At 38.4% G+C, this 26,385-nt stretch overlaps 6 protein-coding genes across 6 annotated transcripts; 2 read left to right on the forward strand and 4 right to left on the reverse strand.

Moving 5' to 3' along the window:
* Positions 1 to 957: 957 nt before the first annotated feature.
* E(spl)m8-HLH (Enhancer of split m8, helix-loop-helix) lies at positions 958 to 1,527 on the reverse strand. The gene has a single exon (XM_068297514.1). The coding sequence runs from the start codon at positions 1,525 to 1,527 to the stop codon at positions 958 to 960; it is 570 nt and encodes a 189-aa protein (XP_068153615.1).
* Positions 1,528 to 4,185: 2,658 nt separating this feature from the next.
* E(spl)m7-HLH (Enhancer of split m7, helix-loop-helix) lies at positions 4,186 to 4,974 on the reverse strand. Its single transcript, XM_068297232.1, has one exon. It carries the CDS (start codon positions 4,925 to 4,927, stop codon positions 4,334 to 4,336), a length of 594 nt encoding a protein of 197 aa, XP_068153333.1. The 5' UTR covers positions 4,928 to 4,974; the 3' UTR covers positions 4,186 to 4,333.
* A 3,453-nt stretch (positions 4,975 to 8,427) lies between these two features.
* E(spl)m6-BFM (Enhancer of split m6, Bearded family member) lies at positions 8,428 to 8,664 on the reverse strand. The gene has a single exon (XM_068296586.1). It carries the CDS (start codon positions 8,662 to 8,664, stop codon positions 8,428 to 8,430), a length of 237 nt encoding a protein of 78 aa, XP_068152687.1.
* Positions 8,665 to 12,262: 3,598 nt separating this feature from the next.
* E(spl)m5-HLH (Enhancer of split m5, helix-loop-helix) lies at positions 12,263 to 12,965 on the forward strand. Its single transcript, XM_068297442.1, has one exon. The coding sequence runs from the start codon at positions 12,297 to 12,299 to the stop codon at positions 12,843 to 12,845; it is 549 nt and encodes a 182-aa protein (XP_068153543.1). The 5' UTR covers positions 12,263 to 12,296; the 3' UTR covers positions 12,846 to 12,965.
* A 5,759-nt stretch (positions 12,966 to 18,724) lies between these two features.
* Positions 18,725 to 19,343, forward strand: E(spl)m4-BFM (Enhancer of split m4, Bearded family member). The gene has a single exon (XM_068297730.1). It carries the CDS (start codon positions 18,763 to 18,765, stop codon positions 19,210 to 19,212), a length of 450 nt encoding a protein of 149 aa, XP_068153831.1. The 5' UTR covers positions 18,725 to 18,762; the 3' UTR covers positions 19,213 to 19,343.
* Positions 19,344 to 21,329: 1,986 nt separating this feature from the next.
* E(spl)m3-HLH (Enhancer of split m3, helix-loop-helix) lies at positions 21,330 to 22,351 on the reverse strand. Its single transcript, XM_068297155.1, has one exon. It carries the CDS (start codon positions 22,153 to 22,155, stop codon positions 21,475 to 21,477), a length of 681 nt encoding a protein of 226 aa, XP_068153256.1. The 5' UTR covers positions 22,156 to 22,351; the 3' UTR covers positions 21,330 to 21,474.
* Positions 22,352 to 26,385: the final 4,034 nt, after the last annotated feature.

Genomic DNA, 26,385 nt, shown 5'->3' on the forward strand with positions numbered 1-26,385 from the left:
TCGCAATCAACCGCAAGTGATCGGTAACTCTCTGAAACAATCGATAGCTTGCCAACTATGTAATAGTGGCGCGTAAAACAAATTTGAAAACCATAACGGAAACTACCGGATTTTATGAAAATTAACCCTCTAACTTAACTATCCAAAACAATTTGAGAAAATATTTATAAAAACTGTGGTCCTAAGTAATTTGTGGCTCCTGTTCAAATTTGCAATCAAATAAATTGCGAACAAAAAACAAGCTTTTATTTCTCCACTGCAATGCCAATGCAATATATTCAAGTGGCCGTAAATGTTTAATTATATAAGCAAATCAAAAGACCAGCCGTATATAAAAAGCTCCCTTTTTCAAACAAAAATGTTGAAAATTAATAAGTGCCTTGAAGAACCTTTGGGGAGTTAACAAAATTGGTTTGAGGAAATGCATTACCATAGAACTTGGCCAAGTGACCACTTTTGCCAGTGACAAGTTATCTATTATTGGAGCATTGAATCGAAATTCGGTTTCAATTAACGGTATTACACAAATAAAAATATATTCATTCATTTTTTTTTTTTGATATAAAATTAAAAATTTCAAAATTTCTTATAATAATTATTAATTATTTATTGATTGAAACCGAATTTTGATTAAAATAAGACAATAAAAATAAATATACAACTAACACAAACTGGTTCATTAATTTGAAATTTGCAAAAATGATTTCAACTTAATTTCCTAATTAAACATGATTAATTTTAATTTTCTTGAATGAAAATAAAATCCAATAAGAATCGTTTTAATACTGAGCTGAAAACCATCTGAAAGAACCCCATTTAAAAGTCAAATAATTGTTTTCGTTTTGTTAATTGAATTTATTTAATTGTGTTTTGTTTTGTTTTGTTTTGCTAGTCTTGTTTTCATCACAGTTGGGTGTATCACAGATGCGTTGCCTTCTATCTCATTCTCTCAGTCCTTTACCAAGGGCGCCACAATTTCTCGCACTCCATGGGTTGAGGGGAGGGAGCAGGACTCTCGTAGCAATCATCACTATGATAACCAGATGAAGCAGGGCTCAGGGGGCACTCCGACATTGTTTGTGTTGTCGTTGTTGCTGCTGTGGATGTGAGTGCTGCTGTTGCTTGTGCCTCGTGGAACTGCTGCAGGTTCTTGTAGATGCGTCCCAGATGAGTCATCACTGATTTGCCCAGATCTACACTCATGCCAGGTGTAGAGGCCATGACACGTGACACTTCATTGACTGCATTCATATAACCATGACGGAAGCTATCCAGGGGTAGTGTAGTAGCTGGTTCTGCTGCTGCTGCTGGTGGTGTCAGTTTCTTAGCCTTCTCTTGACGCATAAAGATCACAGCTGATTCCAACATTTCGGCCTTGTCCAATCGCAGGATACCATCATCGCCCCGCATTTCGGCGACAAGTGTCTTTAGTGTGTCCAGGCACTTGTTGATGCGAGCCCGACGTTGACGTTCCAGCAGAGGCTTCTTCACCTTCTGATAGATTTGAGTCTTGGTTGTGTATTCCATTTTAAATAATTGTTTTTGTGATAAGATTAAATGAATATAAATATAAATATTCTCTTCTGTTCTGTTCGATGTTGCCTTCTTGTTGGCTGTATCGTGAATGATGATTCTGCTTCAGAGCGACTGTCCTTTTATACCCGGACTGATATTCCACCCTCGGGTACGCATGAGTACGCTGCTCTCTCCCCTTCTCGCTCACTCTCTCACTTTCGTTCGCTTTTGGAAACCTTCGTCAACAGGAACAGCTGCAAAATTTGTTCGGTTCGTATCGTAGGACCAATCCTTGTTGGCTCGTGGCGTGGGAACCGAGCAGAAAGTAAGTTTCTCACACAATTTTTTCTCGTTTGTTTTCCTTTTTGGCCACATGCTTCGTTTTTTTTCTTATTTCATTGCGTTTCGTTTTTTTTTTTTGTTCAGGATCAGAGCACATTTTTGCAGCTGCCGCTGTTTTTGGGCCGGTGTTATTATCCTTAATGCATACTTCAGTGCCTCATCCTGTCGCAGCAGCAATGAGGGGGCGATGGAGGGGGTAGTGCAGAGTGAGAGTAGAGTAGGATACTCACACAGCCTCAGCATTGGTTTCGGTTCCAGTCTCTCGTTCTCTCTCACTCTCGCTCTCTCTCTGTCTTTGCTTGTGCGTGGGTTCATGTTCATTGTTATCCTGGCGTGGCAATCTTCTTTTTGCTTATTGTTTCATCAATGGCATGCAGATGATGATGGCATAATGCGGTCTCTTCTTCCTTTCCCATGTTCCCATGGCCCGATATCCATCGGTTTTACGAATGCCCGATGAGTGTTTATTGGACACAATTAGTGTGTGGCATATTGGCTGCATTTCTCTGTCTGACTGCCTGTTATTGTTGTTGTTGTTGTTGCCGTTGATGTTGCTGTTGGGTAGGGGGACGTAGTTAGGGGTCACAGGGCGGGCGCAGGAAGCGTGCGGCTTTTCTTGGCTTGACTTGACTTTTGGCTCGTGTTCGTTGGCCTGAGGTGAGACTTGCGCCTCCCCCTTATTGATGGGCTTGCCACATACTCCTAATTGGTATTAATGATCAGACAATTAACGAGTCAGTAATAGGTTTAATAGGAAAATAGTGGATGATTAATAGTTTTAGATTTGCTAATTTTGGGGTGTAATTGTAAATTGTTAGAAAATATGTGGAACTTTTTATGTTATATACATATATCTAAATATCCCGATAAATTACAAGGGAGAGAAGAATTCTGACCTTTAGATAAAATTATGTTTTTCTTTGGTCATTAGATAAAGTAACTGAAACATAATTTGTCTAGTCCTTTTTTAGTGGCTCGTTTTATCCTAATCCAAGATTAAGATTATTCTCAAGCAAGCCAAAGATAAACAAACTCAGTTTTGTATATCATATTAAATCTGCATTGATTTAATTTCTTTTAAAATTTTATTTTAAAATTTTTAAAAATTTTGAAAATTACTTATAATGCATATAATGTATATTATATTTTTCAAAAACTTATTATTAAAAATTGGGAAACCATAAACTAATAGATGAATAAAGAGAACTTTTGAAAATTAATGTCCAAACCATTTATTTAGACAATTTTAATTGTCATCAGATGTCCCTGGGCACTTGTCTTCTTTCCCGTTATAGATCAGGCTTAAATTCGATCATTATACCCTTGCAAAAAGGGTATATTAATTTTAGTCCCAAGTGTGCAGCGCATAGAAGGAAGCATCTCCAACCAAATAAAGTATACATTTATATTCTTGATCAGCACGACGAGACGAGTTCATATAGCCATATCCGTTAATATTGGTGAGTTTATTACACCAATAAAGGAGTGCGCCCAAATTTGATAAAAATCGGGAGACTATATCATATAGCTCCCATAGGAACAATCGGTGAACACAGTAACTTCATTATTTCCTATGCTAAGATTGTAGGCCGTTCTTTTGCAAACACTTTTCCGCTTTTCCGCTTCGACGGCTATATGTAGATAAGGAAAGAGTAACAAAAAAAGTAAACAAACATTGACGCGGTCGAAGTTAGCCCCGTTCTTCTGGTTTTTAACTAAACTACTGTCTTCTGTCTTATTAGATGCCATACATTTGTATCAAGTAACTTCAAGAAGCATTTCTTCAGTTATTTGTTAGTTATTGTATTCAGATTATAAACTATAAATGTTGTTATCAGGTGAATTCAAAGAAAAAAATCGTTAATGACGGGCCAATTATTTATCTATCTCATTAATTAATTTAAATATCACATAATAGATCAGTTTTCTCGCAATTTAAAACTCATTTACCCAAATAATAATTTATATTGACAATTTAAACCATATTAAAAGATAATCTGAAAATAATTGGTCATCTTTTGGTTTGACTCTCAAAAACACTCTATTAACGTCAAACCTTAAAGTATGCTATAGTTTGTGACAAGATGACTTTTTCCAACAAGATGTTGGAGTTTCCAGTTTCGATTTCTGATCAGAGAAAAATTGTTATAGAGTTTCAAAAAATAAACAACATTTGTTTTTGATATTTGTTTTCTTTTTTCGTGTATTATTCTTTTCAGTTCATGTTGAGATCTCTTAAGTATAGTAAACATACATATTTTGTATATAAAAAAACAGACTTCTGACTTGATGTAGACAAAAGTTACAATAATAAAGCGTGCCCTATCACAGACTTAACTTAAAACCCTAAACAAAAACGTGTTAACAAAACTAAACGATTAAAATGAAGATCATTGTAAAGCATTTCATTGTAAAGCTGCTGCCATTGCCATTGATGCCCATTGATGAAGCTATCCATATGAAGATTGTCACCAGTTTACCAGGGACGCCACACTTGGTCGGGGCTGCTAATTTGCAGCAGAGATTGAGCAATTGGAGAACGGCAGCTTGAGGATGATGATGATGATTCACTGTCGCTGGCATAGCCGCTGGAGACGGGACTGAAGGTGTCACGATTGTAGGTGCTGCTGCTGCACTGGATGCTGAGTGGAGCTTGCTTGGAGACGACCTGTTCCATGGGTGGCTGCTCCAGTTGATTAAGACGCATGCCCAAATGTGTCATTAGAGTGGTGCCAAAAGCAACATCCACTTTGGGCAACGTAGCCAGAGCACGGGAAACTTCATTGGCAGCACGAATATAACCAGCACGGAATGATTGTTCTGGCAAAACTGTTTCTGGAGCTGCTGCTGCTTGGCGGGATTGTTTCAGTTTGCGCAAATGTTGTACTGTCACCTCCAAAATATCGGCCTTCTCGAACTTGGCATCACCTTGTTGGGCTACACATTCGGCCATCAGATCTTTCAATTCATCCAGACACTTGTTGATGCGTGCCCGACGCTTGCGTTCCAGCAGAGGTTTCATCACCTTGCGGTATTGATAGGTTTTGGACATTTCGTATTTGGTTGCCATTTTATTCTGTTTTTTTTTTTTTTTGTGGAGATCTTAACTTCACGACGTTAGCGTTGAGAATGTTGCTATCGTCTCCAGTTACTCGGCCTTTTATAGTTGCACGTGCCGTCGGATCTCTCTCTCTCTGTTTCTCAGTTCAGTCTCGTGCTCAGCGCGAGAGCACAAGGGAGAGTCCAAGTGCAAGTCGCACCACCACCTGCCGAGAAAATTACTCAGAGATCGTCGCCTGCTTGGACTGTGTTCCTCTCGTGTCGCTAGTGGTGGCGGTGGTGGTGGTTGGTTTTTCTCGACAAACAAGTTCGAAGACTCTGGCTCTTGCTTGGCAGGGGATGATGATGATGAGTAGTCTGTGTGTGTGTGCGTGTGTGTGTTTGTCTCTGGGTTCTCTTGTGTTTTCTTTTACACTGACATTCGAATCGTGGGAAACACTTTGCCCTCAAGTTTCCCACAAGATTTTTCTCGCTCCGCTCGTTTGGTGTTATAAGTTATAATCGGAGCCCTTATATGCACATTGCACACTGGTCGAAAATCTATCCAACACATGTTTGGAAATTTCATTGCCATTTGCAATGTTCAATGAACAGTTTTGAAGGTTCTTTAGGATTTTCCCCCGTCAAATGTTTCAAACAATTTCACGGGTTTTACGTGTATGTGGAAATTGTTAGGTTTATAGGAAACTAGAATTTTGTTTTTGAAAATCGTTTGTCAGGTTTTAGTCAGGTATGGATATTTTCTACGAAAATCGGTGACGGGGCAATACAGTACGTGGTCTATGAAAGGTGTTCCTACATTTATGTGCATATGCGCCTGTTGCGCGTGGGAATGGATTTTCATTTTGAACAGGACGAAATTTTAGGGAAAAAATACTTTTAGATGGTATCGTGAGAACAAGTCGTCAGGAATTTCGAATAAGTTTTGTGTAGAAAATTTTGACTTGAAGGTTTTTAGAAGTGGATTGTTATATTTCTTAGGTTCTAACATTAAATTTGAACAGTTTATAAGTCAATATTTTGTAACTAACTTTTGATCATATCATCTAAGTATTCCATGTGGATCACCCTTGAACCACTGTAAATCTCGAGCCCCGAAATCGAGTCATGGTGAGTGGTGGTAAACACAACCAGAAAGACAAAAAAAAAAAACTACCACCTGCCCTTTATTTTTTTCTCCTTGCCAGAGGTTCTCTCCACCTCCCCCTCCTGTGGCCCTTGCTCGCTCACTCTTTCTCTCCCTCGCTCTCAGTGTCTTTTAGTCTTTTGCCCTCTCTTTCTTCAATGTTGTCAATTATGAATGCTGAATTGTAGCTTCTGTTGAACACTTGGGCAACGCTAAGTGGCATGCCTGGGCACGTCGGGGATGTCATCGTGGGATCGGTTCAGGGTTGTGTGTGTGTGTGTGTCGAGTTCAGGGATAGGGATAGGGATACGGATTGGGATCGAGGGACATGCAAACTAAATGACTGTACGGCAAATTGACACACACTAAAGATTAAATGTATCGCATTCGTTAACTATATAAACAATATACGTGGCCAGTTTAAGGCCAGCAGCAGCAGCAGCAGCAACAGGAGGCGGGGTACAGTTGAGTACAGGAAGTGCAAAAGAGATGCCATGCATATAGAGAGAGAAAGACAGAGGGAGGGAGACCATTGCGTGCTGAGAGTGTGCTGAACATCAAGCCGTTACAAAAAATTGTATTTCATTTCATTTTTTTTTAGTTTTGTTTTTCTGTTTTCGGTTTTTGTGTTGTGAGTGTGAGAAAATTTTTTGATCTGCACATGGCGGACAGTCGGGCGGACTTAACTCACGATCTCCCTTCGTCTTTAACTCTATATAGGGGCCCATTTTGGGCACGCAATGGGGTTGCTTTTTGGCTTATTGTCAATGCGCTCAGAGATGTTGCTGCTGTTGTTGCTGTTGCTGGTTGATGTTGCTGTTGTTGCTCGATGTAATTGAATATGTGTGTGCGCATGCTTGGCACGCCGAACTAAAACTCGCGACAGACACACGCAAAAACAATAAGAGAAGATAAAAAAGATGCCAAAGCACATGTGACTAAAAAATATGCAGCGAGGCGCTGAATTTTATGCATGGTTCATTGAGAAGTTTTTTTTTGCAATTGCAACAAAAAATTGCCCAGGAAATGCATGAGAATGGCTTGCAAATATAATATTTAATATGGGCTTCCATAACTACATTTAATAAGCGAGTTTCTTCTTGTATTGCATTATTTAATCAGTGTAATTAAGGCTTTTCGATTTTATGATCTCAATCTTGAAGGAACATCTGACTTAATAGGACTGCAATTACGCGGAAAGTAGTTCTTGGGGCGTTTCAAAACAATAGTTTCTGTTGATTTTAGTTTTCATAAAAACAACTAGTCTACATTTTTAAGGACTCTCAGGTTTTGTATTTAAAATTACATTGACAGATTTGAATGTCATTTGAATATAAATATTCAGAGGAGCAAATAAAGACACTTATCTTTTAAAATTCTTCAGAAATCGATCGAGTTAGAGGCCTACAAAGTTGAGAAACTTTTGTCAAAAGTAATCACAATTTCACATTTTAAATCTTTTCACTGACTTTTTTAAGATAGTCACCGTGAAAAATCAGCCAATAATTAGTTAATTGGGTGTCAAAGCTCATTAAAAGTTAATATACACAACAAATTCGAATTGAATTTTTAAAATCTTAAAGAAATTAACCGACCTTTTGAAGAAGTTTATGAATTTTTTGGATAATTAACATTTGTAGTTCTTTTTAAAATGACAGAAATGTTCTTGAGATTAATAAACATGGCAGATTCCAAATTTGATCTAACAAATCTTAATAAAAATAATCTTGAAATATCCATGTACACGGTAAATACCTCCTTTATAAATAGACCAAATATAATGCTAATTATGTCGTTTGAAATGACCTTGAGAATATGTGGTTACTCAGAGCTTTAGACCACAAGACAACTTTTAGTTATTGTCTCACGATTAGCTAAATAATTTGTGTACATATGTAATGCTATAACAATATATCAAATTAAAATATGTTTACCGACATTTTTAGGTTCTTTAAGCCGATTAACGAACTAAATTTTCTACCTGATGATGTTGTTGATTGAAACCAATTCGTTTTTCTTGTTGTTGTAAATTATAATGGTTTTGTATATTTTTACTTTGTATCGCTTAGAAACTACTTAAAAGAATTTAAACTAATTTTTATCATCTTGTTTCTAAATATCACAATTACACAAATTCACACCTTCTGGGACCCATCACATGCACCTTCTTGATCTTGGGTATAATGATGACGATGATGATGATGATGATGTTGTCAACATGTTGGCTTTAGTGTCTCGGCAACTTGTTGCTTTAAGAACACGCAAGTTGCTGATGTCGGTTTTGTGATGGCTTCATTCATTCATTGAATGAATGAAATGTTATTTGCCATACTCCATTCATGATGATCTCGAGCTACCGGTTTTTGTTGCTGTTGTTGTTGTTGCTACAACGATTGCCAATAAAAACTGCCTGCTGTGGTCTCTATACAGAATAGCAAATGATTATCCAATTCCAATTCGAATTCCATAGCCATAGCTTCTTGTAACATGCGCTCATTGGCCTGGTTCTGTTGTATCTCCTCCAGACTGTCGTTGCAATTGTTGGTCATCATTAGAATTTGTTTATGATTCTTGCCAAAACGTTGCAACATTTTGGTAAATAAATTTTTCACTTTAGCCATTTTTGGTTTGAGAGTGTTCTGAGAGTGTTCCTTTCGCTTTCAATGATAACTTGCAACTGTTTGTCGGAATCGGCAAGTGTTTGGCCTTTTATACCCGCCCACCCAACCACCAACACGACCATCGACACGACCACAACCACCCAACAACAAGTGCAACCATTTGCTGCAAGCACATGCCCAACACATGTCCTCCATGCCAGCTTCCCCTTGAACAGCGGAGAAGCGTTCGCCAGCCACGCTTTCGAAGCCAAGCTCAACACGTGCAGGATAATCTCTCCCCCTTTTTCTGTTTCCTTGCTGTCTTCTTCCATTTCAGTCCCTTTTTATATATTCAATATAACGAACTCACAAAATAAATATTGAGAGCGTTGAGCAGTTGTGGTTCCCATGGTTAAGGTCCCTGTGTCTTCCATCCTTCGACACAAACAGAGGAGAAAAAAAAAACGACTATCCCACGGTTCGAGTGGCAGCTGTTTGCAATTTAGGCCACAAGCAGCCCCCGTCTCAGGTTATTTTACTTCCAATTGGTGGTGGATTTTGTGTTGCTGCTGCTTCTGATGTTGTTGTTGTTGCTATATGTTGACACACATATTGCACTTGATCTGGCAGCGAAAGTCGCTTCCCTTTTTTTGTTTTTGTATTTTGGATTTTGTATTTTGCTTAATTGCTTTTGCTCTCTCTCTGGACAAAGGGTCACGCGTTGAAATTCATCAACGGACCGAGGTTCACCTGATTGGAAAGCTTCTTCTGCCTCTGTGGCTCTTTTTCTCTCTCTCTCTCTCTTGTGCTGAACTCGTGTCGGCACGCGGCAAGTGGCAAGTGCTGCGCTTGCTCCTGGGCGTTGGGCGGTCACGTGCATGTCTTCAGTCTTGACTGTAAGGTGCACAATAATGTGGTGTAGTCTTGGTTATATTTTGATGGGGTTTTAATTGAATTTATGTTGAATTATAATTTGAGTGCTTATTCAATTGCAAATCAAGTGTGGGCTGGGGGGCAGAAGATAATACATAGGTTGTGAATTAAATTGATTTCCATTAATTTCTTTGTAATAAATTGCAAACAAATTGCTTTAAGGGATCGTTAGCAGTTAAGAGATTAACTTTATCTTATGTCTGCCTACAGAAACGAAAATAATTGACATAATCAGAAAACTCTTAATAATTATACCCTATATGTTTGCATAGCCGTTAAGGTTTATATCTTGTATTAAGCCCTAGCATTTGACTATATGATATAGCTTTAATATAATTAATCCGTTGAAACATAATTATAGATCAAATATTTGGTTTGTTTTTCATTCAAGTTTTAGCATTTGTTCGTTGGATGCACTTAAGTAGTAAAATGATATCAAGATCGCTCTACTACATATATTATATTTTCAGTAAAGATCAGTCCAGACAATGGTTCGAAATTTGAACTATAAATATGTGGAACTTTTCTAGAACATTCAATCAAAATGTACCTTCTCTGTCTAGTTTAATATATGTAGATATCCTTTCTCAAAGTAATACATATATGCTTTTTATTTAATATTTTAGCAGCTTTCTCTCATGCCTTTCATTTTGTTACCTACTATTATGAAAATATTTAAATACATAATAATCTTTGATGCCTTTTCAGACAGAGGTTTCTAGAGGTTCAAGTAGGGTTTAAGACTTCCTTTAGCAATTACACGCTGTGACATTTTCCCACACGAACATATTTTCTTAAAAGAAAACCTGAATTCACCTGTAAGTCACAAATCTACCAAGTATCTTCTTTGTGTCTTTTATGGTGTTAATGGGCAGCAACAATTGTCCACTTATCGCTCAGCTAATGAATTATAATAAGCAGGGAAACTAACTAAAAACATCCACAATCATTTAGATATACAAATATAATTAAAGAAACAAGAATAAAAGTTCACACATTTGTTAAATGATTAACAATTTGTGCCGAAAGTCTTTTACTTCCTTGAAATTCTCCCACAGAGTCAGCTCACAAAAGTAGGCAATGAATTTTGTTCTTCAACTATTGCAGTGTACTAATTGAAGATGAAGCTGGAATTTATACGACTAACTTTTACTGACAATAATGGTTTGATTGTCAAGCACAGAAAGCTAATTAATGAGAGTATATTATTAGCTATCCTTCATTAGGGAAATGTTATTACTGATTATACATATTTATGCGATTCAAATGGCATCTTAAGTTTGTAATTCCCAATTAAAGAGCCTTTATTCAATATTTATCCTCCATTTGCTCTGCAAATAGAAAACATAAACCAACTGAATGGTAGCTATAATTTCACCTTCATACTTCAGCCGATGTTCAAGTTGGAGCTGGAGTTGGTGTCTGGGAAGTTGAATCAATGTCAGACGGATCGTAAACCACCTTCTGCGGGTGCGTTCAATTAGCGCATGTCGTAAAGTACAAATAATAGTTGAGTATTGCGCACAATCAGACAACTAACTACTACAGGCAATACAGTTGTGGTTGTTGTTAATGATAATTCCGCTCTGAAAGCAACCTCGAGCATAATCATTAAAAAAAAATAACTGAAGACAAGTAGCCAATGTCTTAGGCTGTCTGCCTGCTTCTGTGTCTCGACGAGCGATTTAAATTAAACAATCGGCGACAACAGGTAACTTGATGATGACGACAAGAGTGAAAAACTAAAGTAAAGCAATTGTCAGACGAACACTCAGTCAGTCATTCAGTCAGACAGTCAGCCAGTCAGCCACACGACGAACTTTTCGCTGATAATGCGCGTCGCGCCGGCGCAATAAATGTGTGCCGACAGACATCGAGTTGAGGCCCTCATCTCTTATGAGTGTGTGTGTCTGTATGTGTGTGTGTGTAATCGTAACCATATAAGCGTCTTAAATGGCAGGTGTGCACATCGCGTGGGAAACACACGACGCGTCTCAAGCGGTTCTCACGATATGAAAATCGAGCAGCAGCGGTGGCAACAACACGGGAAGCCAATGTGACGAGTTGATGAGCTGTAACACACAAAAACAACTGCGGGTGCCCCATTTGCCACTTTCTGCCCAACATCAACAGAAAAAGGGGGCAAATCTCAACTGTCACATACGTAAGGATACTGACGTCAAGAAAATTGACCAAGACCATGTTAAAAGAAATTGAAATCAAATCAAAATGTTTCCAAAGACAATCAAGCAATGAAATCCTCGTCTACAATGTTGGTTTTATTCTTTTTTTCCTCCAATACATCTGAACAATAAGAAGAATTGATCATGTAAAAATTTCATACCCTGACCAAGACAAATCCAATGACTGCAGACAATCGCCTACAAGAATTTTCTATTGCCTAGTCTGGTCAGCATTTTACGGTTTAATTGGTAATACAATAGATTACGAATGCATCCTAGATGCAACACAAAATCGTCGATTTCCTTTCCCACGCACAGGCAAAAGATTTTTCGACGTCTTCGAATACAACAAATTTCCCAATCTTTCTTGCTACCTGCAGGTAGCAGGTCCTTGCAATAGGGACCATCGGGGACCTGCCTATAAAAGGCTCGACTGCAGTCGAACAGAGCATCATTCACACAGCATCCTGCAAGCCGTGCACATCTCGCACATACAAAGCAAAGCAAACCGAAAACGAACAAGCAAAATAACGTAAAATGGCTCCTCAAACAGTAAACGAAACGTCTTTCGTCTCAAAGACTCAGCATTACCTGAAGGTGAAGAAGCCTCTGCTGGAGCGTCAGCGTCGTGCCCGCATGAACAAATGCCTCGACACCCTGAAGACACTTGTTGCCGAGTTCCAGGGCGATGATGCCATTCTTCGACTGGATAAGGCCGAAATGCTAGAGGCCGCACTTGTATTTATGCGCAAACAGGTGATCAAGCAACAGGCGCCAGTCTCACCATTGCCCATGGACAGTTTCAAGAATGGTTACATGAATGCCGTCAGTGAGATCTCCCGTGTGATGGCCTGCACCCCGGCCATGAGTGTTGATGTGGGCAAAACAGTGATGACACATCTGGGCGTTGAGTTCCAGCGCATGTTGCAGTCAGATCAACAGCAGCAGCAGCAACAGAGCCAATTGGAATCCACTGGTCGTCCTATTAGCCCCGCATCTTCGGGCTATCATAGTGATGCAGAGGAATCTGATGCCGCACCGAGTCCTAAACCAGAAGCCACCAACTCCATGTGGCGTCCCTGGTAATCCATAAGGATGCATCCACTTACTACTACATTTACAACTACAACTACAACAACGAATCATGTCTTCCAATTTGTTTCGATGTAAACTGTGATAAAAAGCTTTACCCATTTACATTTAAGTTACACCCATCAACAGCTTTATTAGTTTAGTTTAGATTATATGGATTATATATTAAGAAACATCCAAGCTTTAATTAGTAATAAAAACTAAAGAAAACTCTAAAAAACAAAAACAATCCACTTTGCACTTATTTGAGGATACAAAACTTGAAATACTTTTCAATCTTTCAGATCTAACATTCAACTGAATACAAAATATATCAATTCTTAAGACTCTTTTAAAATTTTGCTTTTTTCTTAGATCTCTCAATTCATATTTATTCTTCGAAAAACTATTACAAAATATCTATATCTATGCATCTTTTAAAGAAAATTTTCCACACATATGCAGCTTAAAAAGATAATAATCATTGAGAATATTTAAGGAAAGGATTTATATCCTAACTACCCTAGCTATAGTTTCCTTTGGAATAATCCCAACACTTATAATTTAAATATCCTTTGAAAGAGGTTTTCATATGTATATGTAATTTTCACAAAGGATTTACCATATTTTGAATCCTTTGCATTTCAAAAATGAAAAAGGCTGAATAAATATTAGAAAATCTTTTGGTATCTTTGAGAAATGTTTATGCAATCTCTGAATAGGATTTGCTATAATCCAAACCATTCAAACAAACAATTGTTTAGAATTCATAAAATTTTCTTTCTTCTTGTATCCAATTTCATATCTTACTCAAATTTCTTACCATAGCCAAAAAGTTGCTATATATCTGTATTTATTTATATATTTTGTGATTATATTTGTTTTGCTTTGATTTCTGCCGACTTGAATTCTTCAATTTGTCTTACTCAAAATAACTCAATCGTAGATCATCGCAAGGACTACAAAAGTGTTAAGGAACTGGACTGATTCATTGGGGGATATATTTATTTATTTCTTTGGTTCTCCTTACTACGAAGACTCTAGTGAGTCCTGGTAACTGAAATTTCCAAGTCGAAAATCTTACAATTATTTTTTTGATCAATCAGACCCCTAGATCCCTTCATGAGTTGTATAAACTGAAGCAAACAGAATAATTTGCTTCTTATTTAAAGTTTAATGTTCTATTATTATTATTATTATTATAAGTATAGGATATAGTTTTAAACTATCAACCTAACTATATTTTACAAGCACTGGCAACTAAGGCCTTCGGCTTAGACGAAAACTACATCCATACACTAGCCTGGGATTCGAACCCGGATCCTCGTTGTTCAGTTGCTCAAATGACTGGGTCACTTAGACAACTCGTCTACCGAGGACTGCAGTTTAATGTTCTATATCTAGTCCTGCGTAATAGTATGTAACTATATATGTTAAATTACAAAATGTTATTGTCTTGCTCAATTATAGGGATATTGCAAGGGACATCTCATTGTCATTTGTTGAGTACATTCATATAGACAGAAAAAAATTGTTATTGCTCAATAATGGGATACATAGAATATGTTTAGCATGTTCAATTTCACCCAGTAATTTGAGGTAGCGGTAACCGAATATCTACACATGTGTCTAGGGGAGTTCTGTCTCCCTTGAGCCGTGGTAGGAGGTCCTGCCTATAAGATAGCTATGTGAAACCAAAAAGAGACAAGCCAATGAACAGTGACGCCTCCCCTCCAGAGAGACAAACTCAAAGCCGAGACCTGTTTACGCCCTGATCATCACGTGTTGTTATTGCTAGAATTAACGTATGTATATGTATTGTATATGCATATGAAGATGATGTACGAAGATGAACGATCGACCCCTTGTGTCGATTTCTTTTAAAGAGGGAGGATTTGTTAGACTGTGAGTTAAACTGTGTAGTAATTACAAACCCTTTTGTTGCAACGCGACGAGACATGAACAAGTGGAAGGACACGACCAAGTCCTAAACCAACAATGACAAGTTCGAGTATGTATGGATATTCCAAGAACACAAAAAATATCTCCCGCATTATCATATGGTGGTGGTGGTGGTGCTGATGGTGATTGGACTTACTCACATACTAATTTGTGAAACTAAAAAAGATGATACTCGAACGTGTCTCGTGTCTGGGACCCCACACACATGTGTCTGGCTGACTGACTATATGGCTGTTTGGTTAGTTTATCATTATAGCAAACCGAGAAGCAACCACATCGCATCGCATCGCGTAGGTCCCCGATCCCGAAATGCAACTTCAAGTGTTACTCATTTTACATTCATGATAATTTTTTCGCATGACTCGTTTGATGTTTATGTGTTCTATGCGGGAATACCGTAATAATATTTCATTTTGTATTTTGTAAACGGACCTTTTAGAGTATTGAAATCTTTTTTTGGGCATTTCCAAGCCCATGGCAAAGTGAGAGATTCACATGTGTGTGGAATGCGCGTTTTACTTAGCCAGTCTCTGGCACTTGCTGCTTGCTGCTGGCTGCTGACACTTCTTCTAGGCGAGATGTGCGGATGTGCGGATAGGTGGATCTTGGACGTGTCAGTTGTATGGCGACGCGATTTCCAACACCCTGCTGTGACCAAAACGAGGCCGTCACGTGTATAAACATGCACAAACTAGAGACAATAGGTCCGTCGGCTTATCCATCCCATCATCATAGTCATCAGTTAGGGGTCAGGTTAAAAATGTAGTTTTATGTATTTTGTTTTCCATTTCTTTTTCTCTCTCTCTCTGTCTCCCTCACTCTCTATTTTTGTTTAGTTTTGTTGTTTTTTCATTTCGAGCTAATCTCTAATTTTGGAACCTTTTTAAAAAGCGATCGGGACGAACGATAAGAAATCAGTGCACGTGTTCAACCAGAGCAAGAGAGGAAGGGAGGATTTTTTTTTTTTTTTTTTTGGTTTCTTGGGAAACCATTTTTACCACAGTAGCCTCAAAAGAGAGGACCCCCAACAGGTCTTTTGGGTTTTCAACTATTTTTATTTGTTTTGGGCTTGCACGTGGGCATACAAAAGGATGAAAATTCAACAGTCCGGCAGGGTAAGAGGGAATGAGTCAACCAAAAGTAACAACAAACTGGCCAAAGGACAATAAAACAGAGAACCAGACAATTAGAATCGGCACAATCATGCATAATAATAATACTAGCTCAAATGATAAAAATCTCAAAAACGAAATCCAGTCAACAACAAAAGAGCAAAATAGGTAAAAATTCCAAGAAACAATTTCTACTGTTTGTATACTTTCAACTTTCAACAATTGAATGGGGTTTGGCAAAGGCTCTGAAAGGGACAATCGTAAAATTTCATATTAAAACAACATATAGAACATATTAATATCAAATTTCATCATATATAGAATCAAAAGACTGAGCTGATGTTCAAAAATATTCATATTAATTAAAAATAAAATGTATACTTGTATTCAAAGCTACTTCAAGTCCTTGATCACTTTAAGTCCTGGATGAAATTATAGCTTTAAATGTGTAGATTTAATCTGATCTATCTAATCTGGTTATCGATTCAACAGAAGTAGAAATTGTGTCCTGATGAGGATGCCAATTAAAAACGAAAATTAAACAAAAAACATTTCATGATACCACAACAAAATTATAACATTAAAGTCATAGAAACATATACACGGTTACACACAAAGCCGAAAAATATAATCCTGTTTTCAATTGGCTTACTTTTCCGCTCTTAGCCATAATTTTCGTTTCGTTTGCGATTGAAAGACTCGAGCCAGGTAAACTGCAGAATGAATCGTCCAAAGCCATGTCGAAGTAGATGTTAGACCAATATGCAGTCATGGTGCAATTGCTCAATTATGGCGAAACAATGCATGTAAATCTCAAGAAATGAAAACGGATAGGCCAGGCTTAGAAGAAAAGGTCAAAGGTTGTGCATTTTGTTTACAGTCATACAAAAAATAACTAAATATTTAATAACTTTCATATTTCGTATTAAACATTTATGCAAATAAAGAAAGTGTGGTAAATACAAAAAAATATAGACCTATAGTAATCAGATTTAAACCAAGTTAGTAAGGAGAATCTTCTTTGTTTAAGTTATCGAGTTTCAAGTCTTTTAATTGTCTGTAGATCTATAACTATTTCTGCTGATGTCTAGATTGAGGTTTTCTATTAACTATTCACGTTGCATGTGTTAAACCAAACCTTCAATTAATTCTAATTCCATTAGCTAACTTATCCCAGGGGGTCTCAGCTGTGAACTCAACCAGAAATTAGCACCAAAGGCTCTTGGGTATGACATAATGTATATATAAGGACAATTAGATACTTCATCAAAAGGAAAACATATGTGCTAGATTCAATAGGTTTGTCTTCTCTTGGTATCCTCCTACAGCATCTTAGATCATTTCAAAGAAACAACCACACCCAAAAGACAATCTGGTAATTATCACAAAAAAAGAAGAGAAAAAACGCTTCAACAACTGAGGCGAACTGTTAACGCCAGCCTACTAGTTCTCACTCCAAAGAAGAAGGGAATCTTTATTTGTCTCCTACACAGACATAGCTCCAACAAAACACACAAAAAACGAGAAAAAATTGGGAACCCAACTCACAGTTGAGCTCAAATATTTATGGCCAAAGTCAAAGGACTCACGCGCCATCACGTGTCCAACACAAGAAACCCAAAAAAAAGTAAAACTATAGCCATGAAAAAATGAAAAGGACAAGCCAAACGCTCGCTGTGCGTGTGCTCCTCCTATTCCTCCTCCGTCTCCTTGTGCATCTACTCATGCTACTCCGCCTATTCCTTAATAAGGCACAGACAGGGGATGGGACCCATCTTCTGCTAATTGTAAGCCATCAGTAAAGAAAAAAACCAAACCAGAAAAAAATTAAAAAGGAACGACATGAAAAAATAACAACACACTAAAAATGAAATGCAACTCCTTCGAGTCTTTAAAATGCCTGACACGTATTTGTAGTCCTCCTCCTCTCACTCTCCTCTTGGCCTATACATCCTCAAGTCTCTCCCTCCCTATAGTATGCTCGTTTTCTTGGGTAACGCCTTGTCGACCTATACATTATGATAAATTTCAAATTACAGCGCATTTAAATCGTCTCTCGAATGTGTTTGCCTATTCAACTATGTGATCTGATGATCCTTTCGTCTGTCCCTGTCCCTGCCGTCCGTTGGACATTAATTGTTTAGTTCAGTTCGAGCGTTGAAAATTGAAAATATTCTCCCACGTCCCCGAAGCGATCCCTCGATCCCTTGCACACGTGTTCAAAAAATCGAAAAGGGATTTCCATTTACGAGATAAGTGCAGCAGCAACAAAAACACATAAAAACCAAAAGTGATCAGCACAAAAAAGAAAGATTCTTCTCCTTTTTTCTCCCCCCTCCACTCCTCTCCCCCGCTCCTTGCTCGATCTCTTTTTCTCGTTCGGTGTTGTTCAGTTGAAACTCTAAAAGGATCCTTCCCAAACTGTGGGAACTGGCCAAAAGTCTTGCTTCTCACGATCCTGCCGAAGGATAAAATTGCTATAGACCTGCTGCAGGTGCGAGCAGAGCAACACAACATGCCGTCACACTCCAACGCAGGCAGGTTAATGCACCGTCTGTCCGTCCGTCCCTTTCGAATTTTAAAACACACCTGCCGTTTTTGTTGTTGCTTTGCTGTGTGTGCAGAGGATTTTCTGTGCTACCCGAGACGGGGATCGAGATCCGAACGAAACACGTATCCTTGTACTTTCCCACACTTTGCCTTGCCGGTACCTGCTAGCGGTTGTGGCTGGGGTTTTTTTTTGTTTTGTTTCGAGTCCTGTGCCAGAGTATAAAAGGCCCAGCGTTTCGAGGATCAGACATCATTCGAGCTCAACGCTTCGTACAGTAAACAACTCCACAAGCAAAACACAAGCAAATATGTGCCAGAACACAATCAACAACAGCAACACTATGACTGCCATCAAATCGAACAAGAAGCTGTCTTACAGCGTCAAGAAACTCCTGCAAAAGATCTTCAAGCAGCAAGCCGAGAAGGAGGAGCAACAGAACTACATCAACTCCAAGAAGGCCAGCTCATTGGAATCACTCGAATCCATTGAAAACAGCCGCAATGCTGATCTGGAAAACGCATCCATCGAATCCTTCGAAAATGAAGCCAACGAACGTCTCTCCGCCTCTTGCGACATGGAGGACTACGAAATGGAGCAAATGCCCACAGTTCCAGTTCACTTTGTGCGCACTGCCCATGGTACCTTCTTCTGGACAGCCGCCTCCGATCTGCCAGCCGACAATGATCTCATCGAGCCCCTCTACTGCAGCACATCAAACGAAATTGCAGTGCCACAGGATCGTTGGGTTCAGGCTTAAGTGACCTCCACATCCACATCGGTCGTCCAAACAAACGTCTTCCAATCAGCTTTAATTCGTCTTCCGTTAATTGATAAACAATTAACATGCAAGCCGCAAACAACAAAAAAAAAAAAACTACTTACTCAACAAAAAAGAAAAGCTTTAGAAAAATTTGTGATAAATTTTTTTTATTAAACATTTTTTATATACATACATAATATACAAAATACAAAAAATCAAATCAAAAACAAAAATCTCTTCTTCTTCTTCTTCATTATATATCAACAATTTTCAGCCACATTTGTTAATTAACCCTGACTCATTCGAAATTGGGTAAAAGGTTAATCTACCTCAATTTAATCTGTGAGACCTTTTCTGTTATGGTCCCTTACATTGTTGTCTTATTATTTATCAGTTTACCTGCTCCCAGCAGGTAGCAGCTCTTAGGATTATCTTTTAGGGGTTGCTGCCAACCAGTTCTCAATTTGATCGCAGGTACGAGACGATGATCAACAAGCGGGATGATCAACAGGCAGCACAAAAAGAGCGATCCAATTAGATTGTGTTGGATCTGGTTTCCGTATCGGATGCTAATAGGAAGCAAGTCGGTCGACAGTAGCCAAAAATAAAAAGAAATGCTCTTCTAATTACTTTGTAAACAAAAATAGTTAATTGAATCATTAAAGTGAGTGAAAGTCTATGTAATATTTGAACTAAGGTCTGAACACGTATTCGCTTATCATTGTCATATCGAAATGATAACAAGTCACGTGCTCTTTCAATTTAAAGGGAACCTTTGCAAAATATCATTGAAATACAATTTCATTCGATTGTCTACAAACAAAATACTTCATTCTATAATTCTAACTCCTGGCATTCAGGACATTCTCGTCACATTATTCTACAGTCAAGTCACGCCTATACAGTGAAACCTCAAATAAACTCATCGAAACGAATTTCGAAAGTACCTTGAGGAAAATTAATACATACAAATAATAAGTACCTATGGCGAATCAATAGATATAACAAACAATTTTCTCTTTCCTTTCAAATTCGATTTATCGAGGTTTCCATCTACTTGTATGTATATGGATAGCCAACATTCTACAATTGTTTTCCAAGTCTATAAACATTTCTTCTGATTAGAGATATATCTCAATTTTATAACATTACAAATACAATCTTTTACCTTATCCCCGATAACCTAGTCAGTGATTAGACCTACTAAAACTGCAATTCTCGAACCCCGAAGTAGCTGAAGTTTCCCCCTACAAAAGCAATACTGAAAGGTAGGTCGGGGATAATGGAAACGATTTTGGATAACGAATAATACCTTATTCCCGAATGCATTCTTCTTAAGAAGATGTGCTATTTTTTATTTCTCTAAAGTTAATACAGAATTCCATCTATGTATATATAAACTATCCAAATGTTTGAGAGAGTTTTTAAGTCTTATAAAACTTAGTTTCAGCAATTTCTCTTAAGTTATTCTATTAACTTGTCTATAAATGGGAGTTCTAGTCAGTTTCAAATATTTGATTTGATCAATTTAACTTAAGTCAATCTCTATTTTATAAGCACTAAATAATTTTTTAAAGAATTTCCCAAGTCTACAATGATTTGATTTCCTAACTAAAACAACATTTCTTTCTTTAGATATTCTCTTTAAACCCAATTCTAATTGGAAATCATAAGAAATCCATGTCCAAAGATTTCCATTCTTTTTGTGCTGAAGTCTAGAAAATATTCAAAAAGTTCTGTTGAGGCAATTTGATTGTTTTTTTTTTTTTTAGTATTTTATTTTCATTTTTATGTTTTGTTCTGTTCAACTGATAAATTAACATTTATAAATTATTTAAAGCTTAATTTTTAATTCTATTTCTATACATAATTGGGATATAAAATATGCATTTAGGAAACATTTGATTATTATTATTTACGATTTTTGTGTTTCTGGTTTTTTTTTTTTTTAGGAAATCGAATGATCGTCTCGTACTATATCACAGTTCAGAAAAGAAATCATTTACACTTTAATAATAAATTTAAAAATACTAAAAATATTTCATAATTAATAAGAAGTAAAGAAAAACAAATTCAAATATGAACCCATGATTGAAAGGGATTCAATTTGTTGATTTTACTTTGGAAGACAACAGATTTTGTTGGTTTGTTGGTTTTTTGTTTTTGTTTTTGTTTTTTGATTAATAGCCATTTTGGGAATACTAAATGATAATTAACATCTAGATCTAGATTTAGCGATGGGAACAGGACTTATGGATTTTACCAAGGCCGCCAGACAGGCTCCGATGCGCCAGATTCATTTGATGTCACGGAGGCAGTCTCGGACAGACCTGTCCCATCCACTGAGGTCACATCGATCAGTTCATCCTTGCCGACCAAGTAGGCACTGTAACTAGCTGCGGCTGCAGCGGCGGCGGCACCGTAATCACCAAGTAATGGAAAGGCCAAACGCCCTGACGAAAAGCCGACGGCAGGCAGAGATCTCTGGGGTTGTTGTTGTTGTTGCTGCTGCTGTTGCAACAATTGAGTTTGCAGCTCAATCAGTCGCGTCGATAGAAACTTCATAATCTTGCGACCAATCTCATCAGTTTGTTGGGTCTGTAGCAAAACCTGAGTAATCTGATCAGCCGCATGGACATAACCCGAACGAAAGGACTCGACATGGGCGGTACTTGAGCTGGCATCGCTGCCAGTATTTATGATGGCTCCCTGCAGCGATAATCCACCGCGCTGCTTCAATTTGCGCATGTGATCCACTGTCAGCTCAAGGATGTCTGCCTTTTCCAATCGTGTGACATGTTCGCCCTCCTGCTGCAGACACTCGACCATCAGATCCTTGAGATCGTCCAGACACTTGTTGATCCTGGCCCGACGTTTGCGTTCAAGCAAAGGTTTCATCACCTTCCGATACTGATAAGTCTTGGACATCTCCATGACCATTTTATTTTTATCAGTTTACCATTAAAGATTTGTAGTTTTAGTTTTAATTCGTTTTGTTTTGTATTTTCCGCCGTTTTACTTAATACACATTTTATCACGTCAGTTTCTTTGGGGAGGGCGTGTTTTTTGTTTTTGGCGGTTTGCTTCGGTTGCGCATGCGTTGCGCTCGCGTTTTGTGTTGCGTTCAACAGGCGGCACGTTTATGAAATGAGTGGCAAACAAGTTCCCAGAGTTACTTTTATACGACGCTCGGTTCGACGCTGCTGGCTCGCCTTGCCACGGGCTCCCGCATCGGCATCGGCATCGAGATCTCTCACACACACACACAGAGACATACCCATACATAGACAGTTACCCAAACACACAGTGGTTGCAATTGTGGTGGCATTCGGAACCTCGCACTCGGTAGCTTGACGGCGCGTTCGTTCGCCCAAAAAGAGAGGCTACTGTAAGTGAGAGTTGGGGGGAGGTTGGCACTACTAAACTGGTGAGGGTAATTCGGGCACAGTGGTCTATATAACTAAGATGAGACTGAAATATACATATATAGTTTTGTGATCGAGTTAATGGATCTAAAAGAATATACTGACATATAGACGAACATATAAAGATCGATTTCTTGGTTGATGCCTATCAAGTCTATAAATACTTTATGGCATAGGCAACGCTTTCTACTGACAATTATTTTGACTGTTTTCTTCGGTAATTGATTCTGATTAAATTGAAATCGTTTTGAATCTTAGATTTTGTAGTCTTTTTTAAATTTAAATTTCTAGTTAAATTCAGAGATATCAACTCTGGAATGGAGTCTGAATTCGTACAACTAAATGAGACTCGCCGTAGGATCTATAATGCCATCCGGTTCCTAAATGATGACAGCTTCTTACAGCTAATGAGAGATCTGTTAATGCAGTACGAGGCATCTATACGGGAATCATTTGATACGGCCAGGGAACGTCCATTGCAAAGTCGCAAACTGGCGCGGATAATAAGTGGAATCACAGAGATTATATATACCATGTCACGTGGCATACAGAAGGATCGTCATTATTGTGAGCGCATGTGCAACATTGTGGCATATTATATATCCTGCGAGCTTTGCGCCGCACAGGAGCAAGTCGAGTCAGAGGAATCAATTGTGGAGCGCATTAAAATGACGCTACAGACGTATGTGAATCAGGATACTGAGCATTTGTTAAGGACTTTTGTTGCCATTCCAATGATTTTTAATCGAACTGATATTATGACAGAGCTATACGGAATATTTTTATTTCCCCAATGGGACGAGAATGTAAAGATTGTGCAAGGTGAATTGGAGGACAAAATTTACATTCAATACATACTAATTTTCTATCAATGGCAATCTCTCATGTCCGATGAGGCGAAGAGAGAGAATATTATGGAATTCGCCGATAAATTCATGCGACCTTCACGATCATTGGCCTTGAACCAAATCTATGTGGAATATTTACCTAAGTATATTGCCAGAAGTACAGCAACTCGATATATTTTAGAGCACTTGAAGCAAACAACTAGTCGGAACCTGCAAGTGGTTAGCAAGGTGGACAATCGCATGCCGTTGACTCGAAGAGAAGGGGAAATAACCTCAGATGAGGATCAAGTTGTCCCACAACCAGCACTGAATATGTTCTCTAACCCAACTCCAACCTCGAGTTCAAGTCAAGAGATAGAGTTGCCTTCAACCGATCAGCCAGCAAGCTTGTCCAGTACGGAAAATGACTGTGCTTCTATAACTTCCCATTGTTCTGTTTCTTCTTCTACAACACTAGCCCATAAAAGTACGCAAGTAGACGAAGAGATGCATTCGAATAGGATATCCACTTGCGTTCTCTATTCGGCAACTCAGTTGCCAGAAAAAGAGTCATTGAGCATACGATTTATTTATCCTGCCCAGTCAAATTTTCACGCCACTAGCAGCAGCGAAAGCTTGGCCAAAAATCGCATGGACAATGAGAAAATTAGTCCCCTTTCATCGTTAGAGACTCTTAAGTGGCAGGCAGGGAAAAAACTCTTAGTCGCCTCCGAAGTCACTCCCACTGTTCCCGCTGATTTAAGCAAACTCGAGAGAAAAGCACTCAATTATCAATTTAAACTACAAAAGTTCGTCAAGTTGGGCAAAGCGCATAATAAATTCTACAAGGATCTGTTGAGTCTGCAACGCAAAAATCTTCGCAATCTTCAAGAGGAACAGAAATTGCAATTGATTAGGCAAGCCACCAAAAGATCACAACAATTGCGAGCCCTAAATGACAAAAGACGTTGTGAAGCCAAGCAATTGGAGCATCATTTGGCAGCCATAAGAAGGTGAATAAAAGATATCTTAAGGTTTTCGATCATAACTTTATTTTGTTGGGTTAATTCCACTATGTGTTCCACTGTGCGACGTCGCTCTTTGGTTTGCGCCCAAAGTGAGCGAGAGAGTGTGTGCTCTGGCGTGCGTCCTCTTCAATTGATTGCTGGTAGGGAGCCTAAAGTTCGGATTTGGATCTCCTTTAGCTCTCTTATTGTTGGGTCTGCGCGTGGCTCTCAGTTGGAGAGCTGCCGTTACTCTCTCTCTCTGTCCCTCTTTGTTGATCTCTTTCTTGCCTTTGCCCATGTCATACTTATTGTCAATGATGACAGTTGCGCTGTTGGCTCCCATTCGTTCGGGAGAGCCAAACAAGAGCGAGAGAGAGAGAGTGAGGAGGAGAGAGATGGGGGATCCAAAAACTATATGTATATGTATGCATGTGTGTGTGTCTGTGTGTATTTGTGCCTACTTTACGAGACCGTGGGAAACAGATTTGTCGTGTGTTTCCCACACGTTGGACGGATGGCTGGATTGTGATGCGATCCGATGGATTGCTGAAATGTTGTTGATGTTGTTGGTGTTGCTGCTGGTTGGTTGGTTTGTCGGTCGCTCGGTCGGTCTATTGGACTGTTGCTTGGTTGAGGGGGGGGCCTTTAACTCGCGCAATTATGTCGCATGCTTGGCTGATGATGATGACTGCGACAACTACATATACATACATACATACATACACATTCATGCATATATACATACAGACAACAAGAGCAACAAAATGCGTTCACTGTGGGCTTCGACTTTTCGTTGAAGCGTATCGATTAAAGTGTAACAGTTTTTCTGTGGGATTCCAAAAAAGAAAATAATACATTTTGCATAGCAAAATCTAACTGAGTGTGTTTGCTGTTGTTATCGGCATAAACCCAACATCCGGTTGTCGTTCTAAGATGTGTGTGTTTTTTTTCCTCTGTTTCTTTCTTTTTTTTTAATATTTTTTTATTTTCGCTGATCTCAGGGCTACCACAACATTCTTTGAATGGGTACTGTGTATATAATTTGTTGCCAGCAATATGACACTTGTGCTTGGACGCCTTTGTATACACACACACACACACACACACACACACATTTATAACTTTATACCCTTCTCCCTTGTCTCCTGCTTGTTGTTGTATTTCGCCTGACTCGACAGTTCCCATGATGCTGCAGAATCTTTCAGTTTATTTGTTTTTTGCCCATGACTTCCGTTAGCCATTTCGCTTGGTCTTAGCTGTGGCCTTTATGTTGTGCTAACGACAGCATCAGCGGCACCACCACTAAACCAGCATCGCCATCGCCATCGCCATCTCCAATTTGTGGCGTTGTGGCATTGCCTCAGCTTTCAAGATGTCTCAACTTTCAACTTTGTTGTCACACGTGGCGTATGAATAATGTGGCATATGCAAAATCACCGACACCGGCAAACAGCAACATCACTAACAATCACCGGAGTCAAGCCACAAACCATTTTCGACTAACCTCAATGCACACTAATTGCTTGTCATATATATGTACCTATACATATACATATATATATTTTAAGGTATCTATGTATGTGTTTGTATGCATTAACTTTTGCACAAAACTTGTTGCCATCTCACAAAGTCGTGTGAACCAAAAGCTAAAAAGCCAAATACTTGCTGATGGGTTAAGAAAAAATATATCGAAATAACATATTTCAATATGAAAGTTGAGATACTCTTCTTTATTAAGCATTTCCATTGATTTCGGTCAAAGATCGATGTTATGAAGGAATCGCCCTCAAAAGTATGCAGTAGATAATTTTAAAAACTCATTTCATCAAAACTAGAAGAATTCTTGGAATGAAGCTACAAAATGAATTATTTTAAAGGGTCTTTTTAAGTAATTTTTATAAACATTTCACA

This window comes from Drosophila tropicalis, unplaced genomic scaffold (genome assembly GCF_018151085.1).
Source record: "Drosophila tropicalis isolate 14030-0801.00 unplaced genomic scaffold, ASM1815108v1 contig_859, whole genome shotgun sequence".
NCBI lineage: Eukaryota > Metazoa > Arthropoda > Insecta > Diptera > Drosophilidae > Drosophila > Drosophila tropicalis.